The following is a 27,438-nucleotide window of genomic DNA, read 5'->3' as shown; positions in this document are numbered from 1 at the left end:
AAAAGAAATAGGCTTGAATATTTACTTAGGGCAACAGGTAAAATGTGCAGGTTATTTTGCTAATTTTTTTATGTATGTCTCACCTTTGTCTTAAGTAGTATTTTTTTCTGCATCTTTCACAAAAATAACTTTTGTAAAAGGCAATATAGCTACTGTAAATACTAAGCTATCATAAATGGTATTTCCAGAATACTAGATTTTTCTAACTTCATTAACTTTGAAATGTTTATAGATGGAATTATGGAAAATGTAAATGTAGATTATGAGTGAAGCTGTTAGTAAATGGGGAAAACAATATTTAGGAATCTAGAATTTTGAATCCTTTGTTGTTGTTGTTGTTCCATGTTGTGAATTTTCACGGAAAGATATTCTGTGTAAGCACTCTAAGTTTTCTCTCTATAAATATTTCGATAATACCTGCTATAATGATTCCAAAGCCTTCATTTTTAATTTATTTATTGTACTTTTTAGATTTCAAAACAATAAAATAGTATTAGAATTTCGTTGGTCATTTTCTAATTGTTGGAAACTTAGGAAAAGTTGCTTGCCTTTTCTAAGTCTTGTTTTCCTCATCTGTAAAAGAGATTTTTAGAAATGCCTATCTTATAGAATAATTGTGAGAATTAAAGTATTTGTAAGGCATTTAGCACAGTGCTCAGTATATACATTCTAAGTGTCCCATAAATGGTAACTACCTTGGTTATTATTAATGACTGTACTCATGACATCTTTTATTATTATTAAGTAAATTCAGATGATATTTACAGGGTATCCAAACCTTTATTACGTGCATTACTAGGGCAAGCCAGATGGAAAGATAGTTCTCAGATTGTTTTTCTAGTATTCCTAGTATTAATTCTAGTATTAATTCCAGTACCTATGTGGCTCTGACTTTCTACTAGAAGGTAGAGGTAATGTGGATTAAAGATATATGATAGCATTTCACCCCTGGGAGAGTGGCTGTGAAACATACCTTGATCATATGTTGAAATTACAAAATACCTCATTGATTTCTCTTTATCTATTTTCTACTTAATATTGTTCCCTTCATTCTAAAGAATTCCTAAGCCCTTTAGAGCAGTGCTTCTCAAACTTTCATGCACATATGGAGGATTTGGGGATCTTATTGAAATGCAGATTCTGATTCTGTAGGTCTGGGGTGGACCCCTGGACTCTGCTTTTCTAACAGGTTTCCAGGTGATGCTTATGCTGCTGGTTGGAGGACCCCATTTCCCACTTTGCGTAGCAATGCTTTAGTGCATTATAGCTGCGGGATGGTATGATCAGTGCTACAGAGTTTCACAACAACTAATTCCGGGAAAGCTATAGGAGATAGTTTCTTGTAGATTCAGATTATGAAACAATAGACAACAACAACAAAACAAAATTTCAAACCTCCTCCCTCCACCAGATCAGATGATATGATAAAAAACAAGGAGTACCAAATGAGGTTTTAAAAGAACTACTTGTTTTCCTCTCCAGTCAGGGCAATGCCTCAATCAATCCTGGGTTATTGTCACATCCTTCTAGTTAGCCCTTTGGTTCACACCTCTTCCGCTCCCCAGTCTGTTCTCCTTAAACACCTCTTCATCATCCTCCTTCCTTCCACTGAACCCCACACACTCTTCCTTTCAGGATTCCATAGTAGCTTCCATTGCTTACCTCATCTAATATATTTACGTTGACTACATTACTTAACCTCTCTAAACCTTTTTTCTATAAAATCAGCCTGTACTAGATGAGTGTTCCCTAAACCTGGATGACCATTACAGTCATCTGAGGAGCTTTTTAAAGAAATTGTGCACAGCTGGGCCCTACCACAGATGTATGTACTCAGGCATAATCCCCAGTGTGAAGCCTGGGACACTTTGAAAAAGCTTCCTCAACTGATTTTTAACCACTTAACTAGATAATGTCTAAGGCCTCTCTCTGTCCAGCCTAAACTACCTCGGTTCCACTTCTTTGTCCCATTTTTAGGGTTTTCCAATACACGATCTGTACTTTATCTGTGTTATATACTCTGCTCAGTGCCACCCCTACGAGGGCAGAAACTTTGATGTTTTTTTCTGTAATATTCCCCAATATAGTATGCAATACCTGGTACACAGGAGGTGATATTAAATATTTATTGAATGAATGCCTTCCCCCTTTTCTGAATTTCACTATATCTTACTCTACCTTCAGATCCTACCTCTCCAACATAAAGTACTCCTCCAGCAGGAAGTACTTCCCATTTATTTTCTCCCTCATGGATCTCCTCATGAACTGATATAGTCCTGGGTCTGAGTCACACAATTTGTCACCTAATTGTCACTTGTTTTATGTTGGTCATGTTTTATTTGTGTAAGTTTTGTCTCTCCCACTGGAATATGGGAATATTTCCTTAAGAGTAGGAAATATCTTAATAGTTTTTTGTCCTTCTCAGCATTTCTCTACTCTGAGCTCAGAATAAAACTTTAAGTCCTGGGTTCCAGAGCCTTCTATGCTCCAGCAACTTTGATCCCCTGGCTTCTCCTCAAGCATGCCAAGTTTCCAGGCTAAGGGCCTTTGCACTTCCTGTGCCCATTGCCTGGAAGTTTTCCCCTTGATAGCCATGGCTTGTTTCCTTACTTCCTTTGACTTTGCTGAAATATTACCCTTCTGTGAGTCCTTCACTGACTACTGAGTGTAAAATTATACTCCTTGAGCATCTCAGCACTTTTTACCACCATTATCATCTTTGTATCAATAAAAAATTACTGATATTTGTCTCCCCAGAAACATATTAATTCTTTATGAAAGCAGGAGATTTTTGTGTTTCATTCTCTGCCATATCTTTAGCACCCAGAACAATGCCTAACACAGTATAAGCACTCAATAAATATTTGTAGAATACATGTATAGTTGTGATTAGTTGACTTCCATAGGTATTATGGCTCAGCTTCCTTGCCCAAATTTGCTCTCCCTCTGAGAACCTCTGAGAAGTTCCACAGTCTGCCAGTTGATGTCATATCCTATCACTGTCTATAATACTGCCATGGACTATGTACCCTGTTGAGGTTCTTGCAAGAAATAACCTCTGCTGTGAGCCGGGCACAGTGGTATATGCCTATAGTCCCAGGTACTTAGGAGGCTGAGGCAGGAGGATCACTTGAGCCCAGGAGTTCGAATCCAGCCTGGGCAACATAGTGAGAACCCCTATCTCTAAAAAGAGAGGGAGAGAGAGATAACCCCTTTGGTCATCAATTGAGGAACCAGGCAGAGAACTACAGTGCAAAGAATCAGAGTTTCCATGTCAGGTAGACCTGCTAGGTCATTTACCAGCAATGTGGCTTTAACAAGTTAGATCCCAGCGCCTCAATTTCATCAACAGGGATAATAGTGCTACCTTTATTTGGTAGATATGAAGATTAATTGAGATATAAAATGCCAGACACAGGAAAGAACCACTATAAATGTTGGTCCCTTTCCCTATAACCAAGTATTAAATGAGCAGAATTTCTCCCCTCTGAAATGTCCCTTGGTAAAGTGGGAAAATAAGTTCATCCTATAATGTGAAGTAAGTGGAGGTCTAATTTTCATCAAAGCAGTTTATTAAACTTTTGATTTTAAAAGGTTTTGTGTTATATTTTTACAATTTCTCCATAAACATCTTATGATAACAGTTATTTTGATATTTACATGTATACATTCTGTTTCTACTCTCTGCTTGCTGATCTCATTTATCAAAAATCTTCAATTATCACTTTAAGCCTATGATTAAGAAACCTCTGCTCCAAACTTTTCTCCAGCCCCCAATACAAACCTCTTCCTCTAGCATTCCCTGCCTCAGTAAATGGTGAGACCATCTGTATAATTTCTCAAGCCAGGGAGTCATCCTCACCTTTTTCTTTCCCTCTCCAACTGCATCCAATCACTCATGAGGTCCTGCTGAGTCCACCTCCTTGATGTTTAACGCCATTCACCGTTGTCTATACCAGCTGCTGCTGCCTTAGTCAATGCCTGAAGTCACAGACTGCTCTCCTACCTCCAGTTCAGTCTCACACAGTTGACAAAATGATCTTTTTATTATTACATTCTTCTAGTTAAATCATGTGGAAATAAATGAAGACTACCCAAGTGAGAACAGAGACTACTCAGAACTTGCTATAGGGAGGAAGTCAATCACCATCACTTGTTTTTGGCAGGGACTCCCAGACAGGCAGGGAAGCTTTGTAGTGGGGGGTGCGGGGAAGGGGAAAAAGACTTCTAGTATACTTTAATTGTAGGTTGTTGCCATGGGGAAGTTAGAGGTGAGCTAGCTAGAAGTGGGACATCCTGTGTTATGAATTGGGAAGCATATTTGGCTTTCTCTGCTTAGTCCTAAATTGGAAGCAGGGAGGCAAATGGGGAAGCTGGCCGTCATTAACCAAATCCTGACTTTTCTGGACCAATTGCTGCAGAAGTTGTGGCTTGGTTTCGTGGGTTGGTTGCTGTAGAGCTTGTGAACCAGATTTCTTTTTTCATGTACAGTCTGACCCCATGTCTGTTTATGTATTCAGTCTCTCAACCATTTAATGGCTTCTTAAGATCCTTAGTATAATGTACAAGGCCTTCTGTAAAATCCCATGCCAGATTAATAGCTCAGGGCAAAGTGTTCCTCACACCTAGCACAGTTCCTGAAACAAAAAAAAAAAAACCTGCTAATAAATATTTGCAGAAGGAGGAAAAGGCTAAGGAAGGCAGGGGGAGAGAGAAAAATCTTTAGAAACCAGTCAAGCAGGTAAAACCCAGAGTAACATGAAATGATAATGCAAAATAAATAAAGAAGAGGAATCTATACTTTAATCTTTACTACTCCTTGTTTCTTTTTGCTATGGAGTTGAATTCCTTGTATATTCTGGTTATTAACCCCTTGTCAGATGGATAATTTGAAAATATTTTCTCCCATTCTGTGGGTTTTTTCTTCACTCTGTTGATTGTTCCCTTTCTGTACAGAAGCTTTTTAGCTTGATATAATCCCAGTTGTCTATTTTTGCCTTGTTGCCTATGCTTTTCAGGTCTTACCCCAAAAAATCTTTGCCCAAACCAATGTCCTGAAGCATTTCCCCAATGTTTTGTTCTAGTAATTACATAGTTTAAAGTTTTACATTTAAATCTTTAATCCATATTGTTTTGATTTTTGTATATGGTGAGAGATGAGGGTCTAGTTTCATTCTTCTGCATATGGATATCTAGCTTTCCCAGTGTTGAAGAGACTGTCCTTTCCTCAATGTGTGTTCTTGGCACCTTTGTTGAAAACAAATAGGCTGTGAATGCATGAATTTATTTCTGGATTCTCTATTCTGTTCCATTGGTCTATGTTTCTGTTTTAATGCCAGTTCCATGCTATTTTGGTTACTATAGCTTTGTAGTATATTTCAAAGTCAGGTAGTGTGATGCCTCCAGCTTTGTTCTTTTTGCTCAGGATTGCTTTGACTATTGAGGATCTAGTACTTAAAGTTTCCTTCCTCACTTACCTATAAATAACTTTATTATAAAATGCCGTCTTCTTGGTTGCATTTTCTAAGCGTTTGTTAAACAACTAACAATACTATATGTCAGGCCCAGTGGTGGGTGCTGGGGATGCCAGAAAACAAAAGTCTGCTCTCAAGAGAACTTTGGGGCAGGGAGTCATGGAGCATAAACATGTAAACCCTTTCAGAACAATGTGATGAGAATTGTAATGGATATACACTTAGGCTGCTGTGGAAGCACAGGGGAAAGACATTTTTCTAGCCTTTTTCATCCTTTGGGGAGGTAACATCTGAGCTTCATCTTGAAGGATCTGTAGAAATTAACCAAGGAGAGAAATAAGATTGTAACAACGTAAGTGAAAACAGAGGAGGGGGTAAGAGACATTAATGGGGAGTCATTGAAAGGTTTAGATGGGTTATGTTCAGATTTGGGCTTTATTATTCTGACCATAGAGCAGAGGACGTTGTTGAAGGGCACAAGAGTGGAAACAGGGAGAACAGCAGGAAACCTGTGTAATTTAGTGAGAGATAAGAACTGAATAAATCAGTAAGATGGACTGGGCTCAAGAAATATTTAAGATGTAAAACGTGTAGAATTTAGAAGTTTCTGTTTTCTGATGTGGATTACTGGAAGAATGCTGGTACCAACTGAGAGGAGGGGATACCTATTTCAGGAAGGCAATCTCCTACTTGTAGTTTAGAAGCAAGTCTTATCATATATCTGCATAGGCAAACTTAGTGTAATGTGTATGCACACAGAAGATAATTTTATTTCCTAAAGCATGGAAGTGCTGTTATTTCAAATGGTTTCTTGGGTCTTTCAGGGCTAATGAAATTTAAAAACATTAAGATTATAAGATAATACTAGAATTCAGGAGGGTTTTTTTTTACTCCAAAATTTATTTATTCTTACCAGTTCTCATCTGCATTTCATTTTCTCCTTGCTATTTTATTGTCATAAGATTTTTTTTAAGTTGCCAAGGAAAAATATCATACAAAATTAGTGTGTCTGCTGTGATTTCTTGATTCCTATGATATAGAATACTAAGAGTTGTATGTTTTTTAGGGTGTTTTCAAGCCTATGGACCTTAATCATGTCATCAAACTCCTTGAAGAGACTGATAAGGTGAGTAAACTTTGAGAGCAAATTACTCTGCTACATCACTTATAAACTTTTATTTCCCTCAAAGGCAACATAAATTCCTCTAAATGTTAGCTTCATGTATCGCTTTTTGTTGAAGATATTTCAAACAGTGTACATCTTATATTCAAGAAGCATTTGAATTTAGTATGAGCATATTTAACAAAACAGGGAGGCTGGAGGAGAATAGATTTTCTTTTATGGGATGGACAAACCCATGGTGGCTGTAAACAGAAGGAATCATAAGAGTAGAGAAAGGGTCATCTAGCCTCTATAAAGTGCTTATTACCAAGTAGGATTGGAGGAAGGGAGTGGTAGAAAAAAGGTTATCATGATGTACTAATTAAAATTTCCTGATATGAAATCAGGTAATAACACACACCCCCACACATACAAACACATGCATATACATACTCATAGATAATTTATTTTGAGAGAAATCTTATATAGAATGTAATGGAAATGAAATTATTTTGGACACAAGACTCAAAATTGAGAGTTTAGGTATTGGGAGAAAGTATAACAAATGTGTATGCACACATGCTCGTCTACCACATGATATTATCCAGGAATTGACTTAATGCCTGAAAGCAGCACAGACTATAAAATTATGTGGCGATTTCCAAAGAAGAGCATATATTCTTAATAAGTAGAAAATGGGTTAACCACAGTATATCCTATAAAAACAAAACAAGGTCCTATGAATAGCAGGCATAAAAATTTGGTCATTGTTTTAACATTTTTTTTGGTCTCTACTTTTTTTACCTTGAAGAAAAAACAATAACTCTAGAAGAGTAATTTATCTTTTGCTGCCTAAGATTTCTGTGAAAAGTTATTTTTAAATTGTGACTATAGCTGCATTTCCTTAAAAAAGAAAACCTAACTACATAGAACTCCTATTAGCTATTTGTTTGTTTGTTTGTTTGTTTCGAGACAGTCTCACTTTGTTGCCCAGGCTAGAGTGCCATGGTGTCAGCCCAGTTCACAGCAACCTCAAACTCCAGGGATCCTCCTACCTCAGCCTCCCGAGTAGCTGGGACTACAGGCGTGTGCCATCACACCCAGCTAATTTTTTCTTTTTTTAGTTGCCTGGCTAATTTTTTTTTCTTTCTATTTTTTAGTTGAGATAGGGGTCTCCCTCTTGCTCAGGCTGGTCTTGAACTCCTGACCTCAAGCAATCCTTTCGACTTGGCCCCCAGAGTGCTAGGGTTATAGTTATGAGTCACTGTGCCCAGCCTCCTTTTAGCTGTTTAATAAGGCTAGGGAAAAAAAACTATAAACAATGCCATGGCTTCTCAGAAACAATTTAAGAAGATTAAAAGAACAGAAGGAGGGCCTGGCGCGGTGGCTCACGCCTGGAATGCTAGCACTCTGGGAGGCCGAGGCGGGTGGATCGTTTGAGTTCAGGAGTTCAAGACCAGCCTGAGCAAGAGCAAGACCCCCATCTCTACCAAAAATAGAAAGAAATTAATTGGACAGCTAAAAATATATAGAAAAAATTAGCCGGGCATGGTGGCGCGTGCCTGTAGTCCCAGCTGCTCGGGAGGCTGAGGCAGAAGGATCGCTTGAGCCCAGGAGTGTGAGGTTGCTGTGAACTAGGCTGACGCCACGGCACTCTAGCCCAGGCAACAGAGTGAGACTCTGTCTCAAAAAAAAAAAAAAAAGAAAAAGAAAAAGAACAGAAGGAATTCAATCATGAAAACACATCATTGTATAGAATTTGTTTGTTTTCATTTTTAATTGACTGGAGATATTTGGTTTGCACAGAATACTGAGCATATTTTTAAAGTTAAAAATCCAATTTCTGGAGTCAGATTGCCAAATTTGACTCCTCACACCACCACTTTTTAGCTGTATGTTTTTGGGCAAATTACTTAAAGTATTTCAGCTTGCATTTCTTATTCTGAAAAAGAGGGATAACAATAGTATCTTCCTAATGAGTCATTTCGAAGATGAATGAAGTGATATGTATATATAGTGCCTATATGGTACACGACATAGACAAAATGCACAATGTACTTCAGCTATTGTTAATATTGTTTCTGAAAACAATTACTGCTTTTATATTAACCTAGATTTGAGTCCCAATTTCCTAATCAAATTTAAATGATAGTTTTTTTATTGATACATAGTATTTGTACATAGTTATGGGGTACATGTGATATTTTGTCACATGCATAGAATGCATAATGATCAAGTCAGAGTATTTAGGATATCCATCATCTCAAACATTTATCATTTCTATGTGTTGGAAACACTTCAGATCCTCTGTTAGCCATTTTGAATTATACAATACGTTATTATTAACTGTAGTCACACTACTGTGCTATTGACCATTAGAATTTATTCCTTCTAATTGTATTTTTGTACTTACTATCCTACTTCTCTTCATCCCCCCATACTCCCTTCCCAGTCTCTTGTAATTATCATTCTACTCTCTACCTCTATGAAAACAACTTTTTTAGCTCCCACATATGAGTGAGAACATGCAATATTTGTCTTTCTCTGCCTGGCTTAATTCATTTAACATGATGTCCTCCAGTTCCATCCATGTTGCTACAAATGGCAGGATTTCATTCTTTTTTATGGCTGAGTAGTATTCCATTGTGTACATATTGTGTACACATTTTCCTTATCTATTCTTCCACTGATAGACACTTAAATTGATTCCATGTCTTTTCTATTGTGCATAGTGCCACAGTAAACATGGGGATGCAGGTATCCCTTTGATATACTGATTTCCTTTCCTTTGGATAAATACCCAATAGTGGAATCACTGGATTGTACAATAGTTCTGATAGTTTATTTTTATCATCACTGTTTCAGGAAACATTTTATAATGCTTACATCATAATATAGTAATTTAAGAATTACTTGATAATTTTAATGTGTGTACTTTGTTTTTATATTGAAGAAATTTTTTAAAATCTCAACAGGTTTAATACCATAAAAAAACTAAAATAGATCATTTGTTTTAGGATGATTTAGAAGAAAAACAGCTTAAATGTGTTAAGAAACTGGTGCAGTGTTATCAGAATGGACTTGTATCCTTTACATATATATGTATGTTCATTTCATTTATCCTGAATCAGAATTTCTGTTAGAAAATATTTTAGTTTCCTACTGCTGCTATAACAAATTACCACAAATTTAGTGGCTTAAAACAATATACATTTATTATCTTATAGTTTTGGAGGTAAGAAGTCCAAAATCAGTCTCACTGGGCTAACTAAAGTTAAAATATTGGCAGCTGGATTTTGGAGCATTTCAGCATTTCATTTAAAAAAAAAAAGAAAAAGAAAGAAAGAAAAAACAAAAGATATTGGCAGGGCTGGTTCCTACCGAAGACTCTGAGAAGAGAATCATTCCTTGCCTTTCCCAACTTTTGGAGGCTTCCTGTATTCCTTGGCTCATGCCCACTTCCTCTCAGTGGTATCACTCTCACTCACCTCTGCTTCTGTCGTCATATCTCCTCTCTCTGACCCTCTCCTGCCACCCTCTTTCCCTTGTATGGATCCCTGTGATTACATTGAGCCCACTTGGATAATATAGTCTCATTTTCCCATCTCAAGATCCTTAACTTGTCCTGGGGATTAGGACAACAACATCTTTGGGGAGGCCATTATTCTGCCTACCACAGAAAATATCTAACATTTTGTATTTTTTATAAACTATTTTCTATCAGAAAGTAGAAATAATATTGAAGAAACAGTATAACACAATTAACTGTGTGGATAATGTCAGTTTCTATAGTTTCAGAAAGACAGTGGATTTAGTTAGGAGGGCCATGTCAAAGTCTTGTTTCTGTCAATTTATGTGAGAGTTTTACCTTTGATAAGCTTCTTAACTTCTCTACCATTATAAAATAGAGATAATAGCACCTCATAAAATGGTTAGGAAGACCAGATGAAATAAGGTACATGCAAATGCTTGATAATCTGCAAAACATTGTATATTATCCCCACTGAATATACCACCCTAATTAGAATACATGGAAACCAGTGTGTCTTAAAGCTCTCTGTGCATAAGAACCAGTTTGTTGTTGGGTTTTTTAAAAGCCTTTGGGCATATGTGCTATTGTAAATTACAATAAAAGTATAACAGGAATATCAGATTGTTATAAAAGTTTTAAATGTCCACCCACTTTCTGTATTCATCTTGTCACAGACTGGTAACATACAATTCCAGAACTGACAGTAGTCCATAGCATAGACCACACGTTTAGTAGTACTGATCTAAATGACTTGAGAATTGTCTGACTTGGTCTAAAGAACGTATCAGTCTCTATATTAGCTTATTCAAAACCTCCTAAGCCTTCTATTTAGGGAAACGTACCTCATAGTTGTATCTAAATCTTTTCTTACTACATTTTTGCCTTGATTTTATCTGGATCTGTAGGTCAGTCTGAGAGCTTGTATAATAGATATCAAGCACAATTTACTGGTAGCTGAAAAAGTCCACCAGCAAGTGATTTCTTCTCTAATCTTAACCTGACACCTGCATCATTTTTTTTTCCTTGGGTTCGACGGTTGGTGACAAATGGCTCTATTTCTGGATGCCTTTCATAGGCTGGCTTTAGAAGTTATAAAATTTAGCAAAGATAAATTAAGGGAAGTATCTTAATCACCTCTCTAGGAAGTTAACAGAGCTTTATACTTACCTAGCTCTCCCGTCTCTTCCTAAGAAGGTCCTATAAAGAGTCTAGAAGTAATAGGATTCAACCAAGAGGGTAAGTCATAACTACCATGATTTCTTAGCTATAAAACAAAATCAATGAAATTTGTTTATGTACCAATAGAATTTTTTAAATAAATAAAATAAAGATACTTTTTACCTGAATATCTAGAAAGGGTACATTTTGCTTTCATGCTAGTTTTAAATGAAACAAAATACCAACTAATTTAAACCTTAAAAACAAGAAAATGCATCTGAGTTAAATATTAATAAAGTAGTACAGTAAAGTAAGGTTTGGATTGCTCATTGCAGGGCAGTGTGTTTGTGTGTGTGTATTTGGGGGAGGAGCTGGAGATGAAGGATATAATTGAGCTTAATCAAAAGTTAATTTTTTTCAATGTATTATTACTCATTACCAATAGGAAGTTACCAATCAACCAAATCAGTGTTACAGAAATTGGCAATCTAGATTTAAAGTTGTTTCTTATTTTAAAAAATTGAATAAGAGGTTACTGAGACAAAAATTAATATTAAAAAAAAATTTGGTTCTAAGTTTTCCTCTTTAGGCTTCAAAGTAAGAATAATTAAAGCAGTATTCTACCGTATTTAACAAAATAGATGGAATTCTATCGATTTTCTTGACAAAAGTACTACAAAGATATTAATCTTAATTTTATTTCTTAACCAAAAATATTAAAGTCCTTAAGGGATTTAGCACAGATATTTAAAATTCTGAATCTGTGTGCAGGAAAGATTGAAAAACAGCCCCGTTTCGTGGAATCTGCATGTGATATCCTAAAATTGTGTGGGTAAGTTGTCTTTATTTTGTATTAGCATGCATTTTATTATGTTTTACTTTGCATTATAAAGATATTATACATTATAGTATAGCAGAGTGATACAGAACTCAGAAAACTTCAGTTAATGGCTTGATTCTAGCAGTTGGTATTGCAAAGATAGTCAATTTCATTGTAGTTTGAGATTATTAGCCACAAGAGATTAAAACTGTAAGTAAACTAAAAGGTTTTCTTGTAATTAGTTGTTCTCAGCAAATGATAAATATTAGATGAAACCAAGGAATTGTAGTATTTTTAGAAAATTGATTAAATTTATGAGTAATACATATAGTTTCAGTCTAGTTTTTTTCTCTCTTTAGAAAATTTGGCTCTCCAAAGTATATTAGGTTATATGTAATGTTTTATTTGGTTTTCCAAATTTGAATGAAGAATAAAATATTACCAGTTATGTTTGTATGTATTTGTAAAATGTAAATTAGAGCTAAGAATTATGAAGTTAATATGTCTCATCCTTTCTACTGTTATTTTTCCTTCTGGTTCTGGGAACTGTGAATATACTATGCTTCCTTGCTGCCACATAGTGGCTAATCTAGGTATATATTAAAATATCCATTTTTAGTTGCTTAATATAATATGGTAGAGGAAAGTTCTTAAAGTGGAAATAAACCTTTTTGACAATTTTACCTTCTAAACCGTTCTACCAATTTAACTTTTTAAATTGTTTCTTTCAATATTCAAATAGTAGAGAGGTTTCGTAGGACTATGTATACACAATAGGTGCTAATGCACTTTTAGGTTTAGTAGCAATAATATTTAAAATTTCATAATTATTTACATTTAATTTTTTGATGTGTGAATAAAATCAAAATAATTTATTGAATTACTGCACTATGCCTTTCTAATAGGGACTATGGAAAATAAATAAATGATTGCTCTGGTGTTTTCAAGGAACTAATTGGAAATTATTATTATATTAACGTGAGATTGTATTATGTAGAACTCTTTTAAATTTCAAGGCTATGCAAGTCCCCGAACACCAAGTTCATAAGCGTCACTTTCAACATCAGTGCTCCTACAGAGCTCTGCCCAAAGTTGGTTCTCTATGAAAGCTTGTGACTGAATGTTTCATTGCATTATAGGACAAATCTTTTGAACTGCGGTCTTCACTTTCCCTCATATTTCATAATTACTTACATTATTGATTTTTTCTATTTATAAATTTCTGCTTGTGTCCTAAAAATATCTACACCTCATCCTCACTTGTGTCTCTTTTCAAGACTTTTTTGGGAGATAAACACATTGAAAATAAAAAAAAAATAAAGTCAAGCCTTTCTATTTTGGCCCTTAAGTTGTATGTTTTTCTCATTGCATCAGAAGTATAATGCTTATTTTTTATAACCTTTTTTGGTTGAAAACTCTTCTGATGCTTTATCTTATAGGTTGTCTCCTATGATAGAAAAGGAAAGCTTAGGGACAAAAAGCACTAGTTTTAGAGTTCTTCATTGTAGAGATCAAACAGTCAGCTGGATAGCAAGTAATAAGTTATTTGTTTCAAATGACAAATTCTAACTAACATTAGAAATGAACCTCTGTGGCATTTATATAATTCTCCTTGTCACAGCTTGCCCTTCAAGTATCTTTAAATTAATTGACCTGTATCTTCATGTGATAGTTCTCAATGCCATTTTTCAAACCCTTGGTTAATTTTTCTTGAAAAACATGAATTAAAAGTCCTATATATACAGGATATGTTATACTTTCAGTAGTATAGGAGGTTCAAATTTTGAATTCATGAAATGTCGAAAGTTTATATATTTAAGATACAACTTTTATGTTGCCTTTGAAATTTAGACTAATAACCCTGGTTCATGTGCCTGATCTTTTGTGATTTGTAAATAAGTTATTCTCAAATAACTTTAGTTATAGTAGCTGTGAAATGCAATTCTAATATAATTAATTCTTGTTAACCTGAATTCCTTAGTGTCTGCAAAAGCATTCTGTTATTTTGTGGATAGTAACTAATCCAGTTAATAAGGAAAAGAGTACTGACCTCTAAGAACAAATAGTCTATTGATCTATTAACTAGCATTTTGAAAACTTCAGAATAAGCCCTTAAACAGTTTTTAAGTTATAGGTCAGCCTTGATCTGTGGTTTGTATCAGATTATCCATCATCTTCCCTTGATAGAATTATAGCTATAATTCATTATTATTTTGCTCTCAAAGGGAAAGAGGATTCCTAAGTTTTTTATTCATGCAGTGATACAAAATGGCTTTCTAAACCTATACATTTTATATCCATCTCTCTTCATTTTTATAAACCTATTTTATTTTCTTTGTAATCAGTCAGTTAGAAACACTTTCCTTTTTATAGTTGTCGATTCCCCAGGGCTAAAGAATAGGATATCACCCTGATTTTATCCTTTAGAAAAGAAATTTCCCCTACTTTACAAATGATGCTTCAATTAAGGACTGTATTAAAAATTACACTTACATTCTTCATTACTATTGAAGCTTGCCATTTTTGAAAAAGAAAGTATCGGATGAAATAACTTATGCTGAAGATACTGCTAATTCAGTTGCACTTCTGGGTAAGTTAAGATTTCCTAAGATAGAGGGAAATGTCTAATTTAGCTATGTTTCACTACGAGTACTTGTTCTCCATATTTAGGTTCTTCTCTTATTTTCTAGTTGGGAATGAATTATAGCGTGCTTGATAATAGTTCTGGCATTATTTTCTACTCAGATATTTCACGATAATAATAAGAATATATGTTCCTTAAGTGCAGGTAATGGCAGATACCTCTTTGCACTTACCTGATTTGGTATTATTTAGTTTGATGAAATGTTTTTTAACTTTTCTTGTAAATCAGAAAGTTTACATCTCCCTCTTTTAGTAATCACAGAAATGTTTTAAACTTCAAACTCTAATACTTAATTACTAGAATCATTGAGTGTTTAATTATTCATTAAATGATCTAAAATTTTAAATAAAATCATAAAATGGTAGAACATTAAGAACTTTACCATAATATACATAAAGATGCAGATATCTCTATTTTGTGCATAAAAATATGAAAAATATCATAAAAGAGGAGGCATTTATATCTGGGTTATTGCTTGATTTTCTAGAGAAAGAAAATAATTTCCTAGGAAATGAGATCAGTGAAACACTAGATCTTTGAGTCAACTCCTGAGACATGACAGCATGTTCCCAAAACAAATCCTACATTAAATTTATGCTTATTAATTTAAGTCTTTATTTTCATAGGAGAAATAAAAGATATGTGATTGACCTGATACATTTTTTTAAAAAACATTTACTGAATAATTACGTTTTCAGCATTATAATCCATACAGAAAAGTGTTAGAGATTCAACTGGAATGAGTAAAAAAGGATTTTTATTTTTAACATAGACACTAACCCCTTTATATCTAAATAAGTGTATAGTCTTTAATTGTAATTACTTTAGACAAACTACCTAGAGTTCATCTACCCTATGGCCTAGAGTAGGTGAAGGTACCGTAGAGATTAGATTAAACATGAGTAAAGAACACCTTAGGAAGCAGGAAGATTGAGAAATAATGAAAAATTTTAATTCTGTGATGATAGAAATTTTAATTCTATCAGTGGAAATTTACAGTGAGAAACCAAAAGAGGACATCGTAGTATTAACAAATAAAAAGTATAGGTTTCGTTGGTAACATTACTTAAAAAATGCCCTTTTTGCCCTTATTATTTTAAAATGTTGCCTCTGAGAGTGTTAAAGACATTTGTATTATAAATACATGGTCCATTTCTTACTGTCAGCCTGCTTTTTGCTTAAGATTGGTCACCTGTCTACAGAACACGTTACTGTCTTATTTGAGGGTAATATGAATTCTTAGCTTTAGATGAGCTTCCTTCACTAATTACTGACTGCAAGTATTGCTGTTCTGTCCCTAATTTTTTTTTTTTTTTTTTTTTTGAGACAGAGTCTCACTCTGTTGCCCAGGCTAGAGTGAATGCCGTGGTGTACTCCTGAGCTCAAGCAATCCTTCTGCCTCAGCCTCCCGAGTAGCTGGGACTACAGGCATGCACCACCATGCCCGGCTAATTTTTTCTCTATATATATATTTTTAGTTGTCTAGATCATTTCTTTCTATTTTTTAGTAGAGACAGGGTCTCGCTCTTGCTCAGGCTGGTCTCAAACTCCTGACCTTTGAGCGATCCACCCGCCTCGGCCTCCCAGAGTGCTAGGATTACAGGAGCGAGCCACCACCCGGCCTGTCCCTTATTTTTTTAATTGCCAGAAACATGAGTTTAAACTAAAATAGTTGTATGTAGGATGAAATGTTAAACAAAAACTATTCATGATTTTTACTAATAACTTCCAATTTCTACTATGTACTAGTTAAGTTATAGTACGTTTTCTTCCAAATAATACATAAATATTTCTGACTCAGGAGCAGGATTCTGGGAGTGGATTAAAGAAGAAGTTGATACTGTGCCCCAAGATTATGAAACAGGAAATTACGAGATATTATCCAAATTTACAGGGAATAAAAGGGTGGAGAAGCAGATGAGAAACTCTAGAATTTTCCATAAAACTGAATATTTGGGTAGTTTTATTAGAAATTTGCAGTTCTTGTTGCCTAAAGCTTTTTAAATCCTACTGATTCTCAAACTCCAAAAGAAGGGTCCAAAAATAAAATTAAATTAAATTAATAGTTAGAATAATCTTGAAACTGTCTTTTGCAGACAGATTTTCCTAAAGCAAGGGTCAGGCTTTTCTTTGTGCTTCTTCCTTTTGTCCACTTGTTTCCCTACTTACTGACCACCTCCAGAGATGAACATTATGCAAGGCCTAATGCAAAGGAGAAATACCTAATTATTCTCTTACCCTCAGAGACTCCAACCAGATTTGGTTCAGTCCTAAAGCTGATGCTACTGACTGCAGATGTCCTCAGGCATCCAGAGAACATGGATCATTTCCAGAGTTTCACAGATCATTTTCAGATTTCACTGGGGATCACACTTGTAGTACTTCAACAGAGTAAATGCAATCCAGTTTGAAATACAAGCTAAAGCCAATTCTGTAGTAGTTTAAATATGACTGAAAAGGAACCGTTTCTATTCCCCAGCCTTACCTAGATAACTTCAACATAAAAGTATTACATTTGCCCATAGGGCAGACTGTCTTAAAACCGCACTCTCTTTCAGTCTGCCAGCAAATTGAAGAGCAAAGCTCACCTGGAACTTCTCGAAGCAAAGAATGTATTATTAAAGGCAACAAATTACTGACTCTCAGGGAGAAAAATACTAACCCATATCTTGCCAAAATAGTAATAGTAGCTAACACATGTAGAACACTATATGCTAGACACTGTTCTCAGCCTTTTTCTCCTATTAACTCATTTAATCCTCACAATGATCCTAAATGTAGTAAATATTATTATATCTGTTTTATAGATGAGAAGACTAAGCTACAGTTTACACAGGTAGTAAATGACAGAGCCAGGATTTAATCTGACAGTCTGGTTCCAGCATTTATGTTATTAATCATTATTCTTTTCTTCCTAGGAAAAAAAAGGCTGAATTGATTGAAGGGCCAAATATATAAGGATAGGTCCAGGGTATTGTGTATGTGTATATGTATGTATGTATATATGCATATATATGCAAATATATATAATTATACTTAATCCAATTTGAATCTCTGAAAATATTTTTAATAATCATCATGTTATTAATATTTATGCTTAAATTTGAACGTAAGCTTATGACAGTGTTATTACATAGCCCTCATTTATCTTCCTGGCAGGTGACTTAATGAAAATACCAAGTTCTCAATTGAGGATACAAATTTGTAAGTGTATTGTTGACTTTTATCATGCAGAACCACCAAAGAAGCATATTCCAGGTAAAGTTTGCAATGGTCCTTCAGTAATAGCTTGTGTATTAAAAGGACAGAATATTCTGTCTCATTTCTCTTTAAATTTGAAAGACACAGTGGGCTCATAAATGTAACACATTAAAAATAAAACTCTTTTTTATAATCTTGAGCTCTTCAGTCATCCTAAAAAAGTTTGTATATATATTTCTTCCAGTTTTAGATTTGCATATTTTTATTCTGATACTAAATATTTATGACACAATTTATAAAGTCACACCCAAATTAGTTTAATTACAATTATTACTATTCATTACTGTTATTTAGTACTTTCAATAAATTATTTTTTAAAATTATTTTTCTATCATATTTTATAATTATTCATAATATCTTTCCAACCCAATTAGATGTTAAATTAGTAATTAAATTAACTAATGTTAAATTACTAATACTAAATTACTAATGCTGGTGCCATTCTCCATCATGTTTGAGAAAAGAGTTCTGTACGTTACAGCTCAGGGATCTTAATATATAATGGTAAAGTGGACCTCACTGAAATGGCTGGTATCAAGATGGGGGCCACTTGCACTGTGACAATATAATGTTATTTAAGACATACTTCATACCTTCATAGTTTCTGTAATTCATAATCTAGGAAGTGAGAGAAGATATAAATAATATTTTTAAAGTTATATGTTCCTTAATATAGGTGGAAATAAGAGTCTGTGGTAGTTCAAAGAAAGATTATTTATGACTCGGGAAAAGTGGGAAGACATCTGAACTAGAGAAATGAATAAGGAGATTATTAAATGTCAAATTTGAACTTTTGATGAGATAGGTAGAAGTGTTTGGTAGATACTAGACATGGATACTAAAAGCATACAGGTTTGGAATCCACCCAAACAGAGAGGAAAATTGAATCCATTAGAATGGTTGAGTTTGCCAGGAGATAAAGCATGTAAACAGCAGGGGACCAAGAATGACATCATGGAGAGTGCCCATATTGAGGTTTGGAAAAAATGATTCAGAGAAATTAGCAGTGAAGGGAGGTTCAAAGAGGAGGAAGACCTAAAGACTGCCACATGTTGTGTGCCAATGAATGAAATGTTCGATGAAGGAGGAAGTGGTTTCAGTGTTAAATGCTGCAGAGGCTTCTGTAATTGAGGAATGAAAAGGCCAAGTTAATGTGGTATCTGAAAAGGTGTAGTTAATTTTTGACAGATGTATTGACATAAAGTGGTCGTTGCAGATGCAGGATTAAAGAATGAGAGGATTTTGAGAGTAGAGGCAGTTCATGAATGCAGACTTACATTTTAAGATCAGAATGTGAAGAGAAAAGAGGAAGATGGAGAACGGCTCAACTGTAAAGAAAGGGTATTAAGGTTTTGATGTTTTTAGGATAGGAAGAAATGATGTTTGTAGGCAGATGAGCTAGAAGCTGGTGAGTGAGAAATGGGAAGTCAGAATTCTCAAAGAAACCATGAGAGGATGGACTTAAAAGCACAAGCTTAGAGTTAACCTTGGCAGAATAACAAGCACCCTTCAAAGAATGGGAGACAAAAGGTGTAAGAGTTAAGACAGAGGAGTGTTGTGCTGTAAAGAAGTGAGATTGACCTTAATTTGATCAAGCTCTGAGAATTGGGAGTTTTAGTGCTCTCACTAACTGTCACACAGTTTCAAGTGATGGGCATGGCTGGACATCCGAGACCACAGCTGAAAATTCCTCAGTATAGTAGTTAAAAGAGACATAGCCCTGGAGGCAGGAATCAAGTCCATGAACCTTACTAGTGCTATATCCTTCTATAGAAAAAGATACAGTAAGTATGAAGTACATTTTGGCCCATCCGTATGATAGACTATTATGCAAATAAATCATGATTTTACAAAAAATATTTTACAGCGTGGGGAGACACAATAAAAATTTTAGTGGCTACAGTAGAATATAAAATTCTATATATAGTATGTTGTTAAAATTGTATGCATATATTAAAAATATCAGCAAGAAATAATACCAAAATGTTAATGTTGTTATCTCTAGATGGTAAAATAGGCAATTTTCGTCTTCTTCTTCATACTTTTTAAATGCCTTTTTAAATTCATTCAGTGAGTTGCTAGGGCATACCATACAGAACCCATCACAGCAATGGACAGGGCTTTATCCACAACAAGAGATCAAATTTAGGAAGATAAGACAAACTGACAGACATCTCAGAACTCAGGTCAGAGTTAAGGAATCTAGTTGGTCTCAAAAGTCAAAAGTCAGACAATTAGGTAAGTGAAATCACTAAGAGAGAAAATAGCCTCGTCTCAAGTAAACAAGTATCCTCTGGAGTTTATTTAATCCCTCTCTTTGAATGTGGTTAGGCAGACACCTGCATCAAAAGGAGAGGTAGTGTTTCTTACAGGTGCTGAGGCAAAAGGAAATTCTTATATTAATCAGACATGTCACCAAGAATCAAGCTCCCCTAAAATACCATTAAATTCATTAGCATTTATCAGAGCAGCATTACATTTTTCACCTCTTATTTCATTGTGGACACCACATAAATGTCATCTCTTGAAAGCACTGAAGTAAAACATTGACCCAAATAGTGAAACTGAATAGTGAAAACATTCAGTATGTGTAATTACGCCATTTTCCTTTATGGAAAGTCATTCGTACTGACAAATAAGAAATATTGTTTTCTTTTATAATGTAAGATGTATCCCCAAAATTTGTGGTCCTATTTCAAATACCATGCCAGAATCAGCAAACTATGGACCCCAGGCCAAAATAGACCCACTGCTTTAAATAAAGTCTAGTTGGAACACAGCCATGCCTATGTATTTTTGCATTGTTTATGGCTGCTTTCTTGCTACAATATCATGCTACAATGTGCTACAGAATTGAGTAGTTGATAAGAAACCTTATAACCTACAAAGCTTAACATACAGTCTGGCCCTTTACTAAAAAAATTTGCCCATTCCTATGCTATACAATTCTTAAATGCCATACACTTTTTAAAGGTTGTTGGTTATTGCTGTTGCTTAATGATAGATAACTTACTCATTCCTTTGGTCTCAATGATCATTATGTGAGATAACTGTATATGTTTATTAATTAATTGTTGTTAGGTTACCAGCAAGCTAGTTCATCATACAAGATTCAAATGGCTGAAGCTGGAGGATTAGCAAAAACAATGGTCCAGGCAATGACTTTGCTTGAAAATCAACTTATTGAGAAACTTTGGGTACTGAAAGTTCTGCAACATCTCTCAACTTCTGGTTAGTATAATATTAAGTTTGAACACTTTATCATCAACTATTTTTGTTTCCATCTAACAATGTCAATATTATAAAACAAATAATTTTTTAAATTTATTTTCAGAAGTTAATTGTACTTTAATGATGAAAGCACAAGCAGCCAGTGGAATTTGTGCTCACCTCAATGATCCAGATCCCTCTGGACAGCTTCTATTTCGTTCTTCAGAAATACTTTGGAACTTATTGGAAAAATCTTCAAAAGAAGAAATAATACAACAGCTTAGTAACTTTGAATGTTTGCTGTAAGTATATGTGGTTAGACAGGAATGTTTTTTAACCTTAAAATAATAGCCAGTGACATAACTAACATCTTTGTTTAAATCCGTGGTCAATTAGACTTTTGATTCATGTAATGGCTATGTTTCAGAACATATTTTTTGTGCCATGATATAAATGAATCTGCACAATAACAAGTGCGGATTCTTTCTATGTGGAAGGCTCTCAAAGTTGGTTATTAAATTATGCCTTTGAGTCTGTAACATAACATTAGACGTTTAGAAGAAGAATTTATTCATTCAGTAAATCTATTAAGTGTTTACTCTGTTCTAGATATTGCAGGAAGCATTAGCAATAAAATGTAAGTCTTCAAGTTGCTTATTCACTTTATTCAACAAATGAATATTGTCTGCTCTGTACCAGTTTCGGTACTAGGCCACAGAAATATACTTGAAAATAATATAGGCATGGTCTCTATTTGCATGGAATTTAAATTATGCTAGTAGAAATAGGCAAATAAATAGACAACTAAAAGAAATTATACTAAATGTTATGAAAGAGATTATTGGTAGGCACTACACATTTTTCAGAAGGTAAATCAGCACATTTTTTTTGCAAGTGACCAAAAACCTAACCCACCTGACTTAAGCAATATAGGAAATTTATAGACTCGTGTAGTTACAAAGTCAAAGGATAAAACTAGTTTCATGTGCAGCTTTCTTCAAGGTTGCACATGGCTTGGTCTCTGTTCATCTCTTTGCACTGTCTTCCACTGTGTTGTTAGCTTCACTCCCAAGATCCACATAGTAAGACCTAAGAAGTCTAAGTTTACATCAAATCAAGCAGAAGAGAAGCCTTGTTATCCTGAAAGCTCAGAAAAAAATTTTTGTATTGAGTCTTTGTTGGCTCTGAATGGTCTGACGTTGGTCAAATGCCCATTCCAGAGTGAACCATTAATACTAATGCCAGCGGAAAGAATTCTCTGACTGGCTAAAAGGCAGCTAAAGGCAGCTTCACAGGACCAAAAGTCAGGGAGGAGTGAATGCCCAAATAAAAATAAGGGTGCTATTAACATAAAAAGGCCAAGTGGGTCACAGGGGCCAAAGCAACAAATGTCTACTGTAGAGGAAACTTCACCCAGAGTTGGAGAGTTAATAACTGCTTCCTAATGAACTCCAATCTAGTATCTGTGTGATAAATAGGAATTGCCTACACAGAAAAGTTTTACATGCAGAGAGCATCCTAGATAGGAGGAACAGAAGTGAAAACAGAACTTATCAAAATCAAAATTCAATATGATTAGAGCATAAAGAATAGGGTAGAATGGTGAGAGACAAGGCTAACAATGTTTGCAGAGACCATAATGTGAAATGCCTAATAAGCCTTTTAATAAGGAGGGGGGGCTTTATTCTAAGACCAAAAGAAGTTTTAAATGGCTTTAAAAAGGAAAATGACACGATTGAATATTTTAAAGTGGTCACTTTGACTGCCATGTATAGTATGGGTTAGTGGATTCTTGTCTAGTACATAGTGAATTAGAGGCAGATTTGTGGAAAAATTAGAAACACTTTCAAACGACTAATAGTATAATATACAAAGGAAGAGTTCTCTGGGGTCCCTTTTATAAGGGCACTAATTTAATCATGAGGGCTCCACCCTCATGACCTGATTACCTCCCAAAGACCACACCTCCTAATACCATCACATTAGAAACTAGGGTTTCATCATATGAATTTTGATGGGACACATTCATTTCATAACAATATGATTTTTAAAATATTTTACTTTCCAGGGCTTTGAAGGAAGTATTTAAAAATCTGTTTATGAGAGGTTTTAGTCATTATGATCGTCAGCTTAGAAATGATATATTAGTAATCACTACAATTATTGCTCAAAATCCTGGAGCACCAATGATTGTAAGTATGAATCAAATTGCATTAATTTTAATTGTGGAAGTGGTGGGAATGGGGGAAGGGAGTCTCAATTATGTTATAATATTTATATATTTTGTTATAATGCCAAGTTATGCTGTAATGTCATGATGGTCACCAGTATACTTATCACTCTGCCAGTTCCTTGCATTCCTTTGGGAATTTGGCATCCTCCTCATATTTTGTGATTTATGTACATATTTACCACATATGATGCTTTTCTTTTCTTCCTGATGATTCCAATTTCCATCTGGCATCATTTCTCTTTCCCTGGAAGAACTTCATTTACCATTTCTTATGGTGCTGATCTGCTGGCTGCTGGCAACAAATTCCCTTAGCTTTCTTTCATCTGAAAATATCTTTAATTCATCTTAATTCTTGAAGTCTATGTTGACTGAATATAAAATTCTAAGTTGAAAAAATTTTTCTTTTGGCATTCCAAGATAATGTACCACTGTTTTCTGGCCTCCATTGTTTCTGACGAGAATTATTCATTATTTCAAATCATTGTTTCCCTATGTACAATGTATCATTTTTTTTTCTGTATGTGTTCAAGATTTTCACTCAGTCTTTGGTTTTCAGCAGTTTTAATATGATGTGCCAAGGGCGATCTTTGTATGTATCCTAGTCAGGGTTCATAGAGCTTCTTGGATATACAAATTTACATCTTTATTTGGAGAATTTTTGGCCATTAGTTCTTCCAGTATTTTTTCAGCCCCCCCATTCTCTCTCCCTTCTTCTTCTGGGACTCCAATTACTTATACATGTGACCTTTTGATATTGTCTCACAGGTTTGTTTACTTTTATCAATCATTTTTCTCTCTGTTCTTCAGATTGCATAATTTGTATTAGTTTATATATTTAAATTCACTGATCCTTTTTTAGATTTCCATTCTGCTATTAATCCCATCCAGTACATTTTTTATTTCAGATATATTTTTCAATTTTATAATTTACTTTTGATTCCTTTTTATAGTGTCTGTTTGTCTGCTGAGAGTTGCTATCTTTCTGTTCTGTATGAGTGTCTTTACTGTGGGTTGTGATGTACTTCTCTGAAGATCATTTTTTTAATTAATATGCATTTTACTTGGCTATATACATCCCTGTGGTGGATGGCAGCCCAAATCTCAGTTCAGTTCTTCTAGCCTGGGATGCTTGACTATTCCCTGCACTGTGTGGTTCAGGCATAAGTCAGAGATTTAAGAAGAGTTTGTACACAGAATTTGGGGTTTTCCCTCTGTGGTTCTTTCCTTTATGAGATTTCTCCCTTCACTTTCCATTTCTGTGGTTACCTTTGTCCTTTGGTTCTTCAAGCCACTGAGACCACAGGTTTATTGAGTTTTAGCATCCTGACAAGGTGCAGAACAGGGCCTGCTCTCAGGCCAAAAGCCATATTTTTTAAAAGTGGGAAACATATAATGCCATTTCCTTCTTCAAAATCCTAACTTCCTTACAGTGTCTGCTTACTCTTGGTCACAAGATAGTTTTTATATTTTGTTCAGAGTTTATAATTGTTACCAGCAGGAGGATTTATCTTATAGGATCTACTCATGCACACTAGATACTTAGCCTCTCCATATTTTATAATATAAAAATCATCAAATGGATGAAATCCTAGAAGAAAGATCTTTGGCAATAATTTTAACATGTCAGCCACATACTTTTTAGTTGTACTTCAAAGACCTGGCTATGAAGGCATCAATCCCCTATCATTAGACATCAAGTGGTCCATATAGGAGTCATAGAATTTTTACTGTACAAATAGGGAAAACATAGCATCCTAGTTAAGGATGCAATTTGTAGATAGACTTTGTTTCTCTGGAAGCCCCGTGTCAATTAGTAAGTTCTTGTTACTGTCCTTGCAAACATTGAGATGAATTTCATGAACATGAGTCAAAGGAATAACATCCTCACCATTTAAAGAAACCATATGGATCCTAATGTAGTAGGAATGTAAAGCTATAAGCTCAAAAGCCCAGGGATTGGTCCTATAAACTTTTCCTAATGTGCAAAATCCAACTAGGATATTTCTGTCAGGAATGAACTCCCTCATGCTGAAATGTTCGCAACTCTGGTCATTCTTCAGGGCTTTTCATGTGAGGTAGCAACTATTTTGTTATCACTTAGCCAAATATTTGACATAATGAGAATGACTGGAGTAGGGGTTAGGGTGTTTAAGAAGAAAAACTGTTGAAAATAACTGGATTTTCTCCCTTATTGTGTCACTTGACACAATATAGTATAGCTAATGAATTACAGAAGTAACTATGAAGGACTAATACGTTTTGGGTTCTTACCGAATTTTAAACAGTATCTTGGAAAATATTCATAGAATAATATAAAATATTTCTTAGAACTTACAGAAGCAAGTTTAAAATTAAATAAATTGCAAGTTTATCTGGCTATATGCTCTCTTTTTTTTTTTGCTTTATCCCCATACTATTATTAATGCTTTATGAATTCAAATGAATGACAATAGGAGATTTGATAAATGTACTTAAGTAGTAGGTAAATTTGGCTGTCTGTATCTTAATTTCCATCTAATTAATTCATCGTTCTGCTTGTTTTGTGTATTTCTATTAGGAATGTGGCTTTACTAAGGATTTGATACTGTTTGCAACCTTTAATGAAGGTAAAAACCAGAAAACTTTGAACTTTTTATAATTATCTTGAGGAGTCCTGTACCTCATTTCAGCTTTCATTTTACTCCTTTTTTTCCCTCACAGTTAAAAGTCAAAATCCTTTGGTAAAAGGACTTAAGCTTTCTAATTCCTATGAAGATTTTGAGTTGAAGAAATTGCTATTCAATATAATTGTGATCTTATGTAAAGATTTACCTACTATACAGGTAAAGAGTAATCAAAACAGGAAAATTAATAAAAATTGTCTCACTTTGTAGTATAACTTTTTTAAAGTCCTGATTGCAAATCTTTCATCAACTTATGTGTTTACCATAGAAAGTGACAAACTCTTACTGGCCTGAATTTTAGCTTTAAAATTTTTCTTTGCTAATTTGTTATTAAACAGTAAAATACTTAAATTTAAACCACATAAACCAAAGAAAAACAGTAGTAGAACCTGAGCTTTTTATTAATATATTTAGATCTCTTGAATAAGAGCATAAAATGAAAGAAATTCCACATAGGCCCTTCCAGGCTCTAATAGTCTATCTCTGACTACAGTAGTAACAAGGGATGATTTAATGCTCGAGGAAATTGCTAACCTCTGTGATGCCAACCTCAAACTCTTAATGAACCTGCTTTTTCACCACACAAACCTATTGTCTTTAATTTTTTCTTATCTATGAATTTACCTTAATACTTGATTTCCTACATAACAGCATGATGTAATTTAAAGAACACTGAAACTAAATTTCACTTCTGGCTTATCATCTCCTACTAGCTATGTGGCCTTGGCAAGATTACCTTATCTTTCTGGAGTTCAGTTTCTCATTCTGTTAAAGAAAGGTTATAATACTTTGGCCCTGCTCACAGGGCTGTTGTGAGGTTAAAATGAAGGCTTCGTAAACTATAAAGTGATAGGAAAATGTATTACTAACAATTCCATTAGTTTAGTTACTTGCTGCAGTAAAGTGAAATTTCCTTTTAGTCCTAAAACTCTTTCAAGCTCCAAAAGATTATCATGAAAAAGAAGTGGAAATTCATTCTGTTAATCTCATTACCAGTAATCTAAAGGTAGGATAGTACAGCAGTAAAGGCTTAAGTCAAATGGAACCCCAGTGCTGTCACTTTCTAGCTATATGACCTTGTACAGGTTATTTGGTTTCTCTTAAATCCCAGGTAGCCCAACGTCTACCTCATGAGATCATTATGAGGATTTAAATAAGCTCAGCATTTTCTTAGTAATGCTACTTTGAAGAACATATATTTTTTGAAATGCTCAGAAAAGGAGAAATTGTCTTTACAGTGTAAGTTTATTATTGTATCAAAAATATATACAATGTAGAACCTAAATGTATTTTCTGAAATGCCAAATAGAAAATCATTACATAAAATGTGGTTTATTATTA

General features: G+C 34.4%; 1 protein-coding gene across 1 annotated transcript in view; it reads left to right on the top strand.

Annotated features, from left to right (window-relative positions):
* Positions 1-27,438, top strand: part of CFAP69 (cilia and flagella associated protein 69) — a 64,939-nt gene that overhangs the window by 2,855 nt on the left and 34,646 nt on the right. Inside the window, exons 2-11 of the mRNA XM_012652181.1 lie at positions 6,541-6,600; positions 9,594-9,659; positions 11,989-12,098; positions 14,600-14,676; positions 17,890-17,988; positions 21,073-21,222; positions 21,326-21,503; positions 23,270-23,393; positions 25,992-26,040; positions 26,135-26,256. Of these exons, the coding sequence (XP_012507635.1) occupies positions 6,541-6,600; positions 9,594-9,659; positions 11,989-12,098; positions 14,600-14,676; positions 17,890-17,988; positions 21,073-21,222; positions 21,326-21,503; positions 23,270-23,393; positions 25,992-26,040; positions 26,135-26,256 (1,035 nt within the window). The remainder of the gene's footprint in view (positions 1-6,540; positions 6,601-9,593; positions 9,660-11,988; positions 12,099-14,599; positions 14,677-17,889; positions 17,989-21,072; positions 21,223-21,325; positions 21,504-23,269; positions 23,394-25,991; positions 26,041-26,134; positions 26,257-27,438) is intronic.

The sequence above is a fragment of the Propithecus coquereli genome, unplaced genomic scaffold, assembly GCF_000956105.1.
Source record: "Propithecus coquereli isolate 6110/MARCELLA unplaced genomic scaffold, Pcoq_1.0 Scaffold382, whole genome shotgun sequence".
NCBI lineage: Eukaryota > Metazoa > Chordata > Mammalia > Primates > Indriidae > Propithecus > Propithecus coquereli.
The sequence above is the reverse complement of the archived record's forward strand: the minus strand, read 5'-3'. Positions and strand labels throughout refer to the sequence as shown.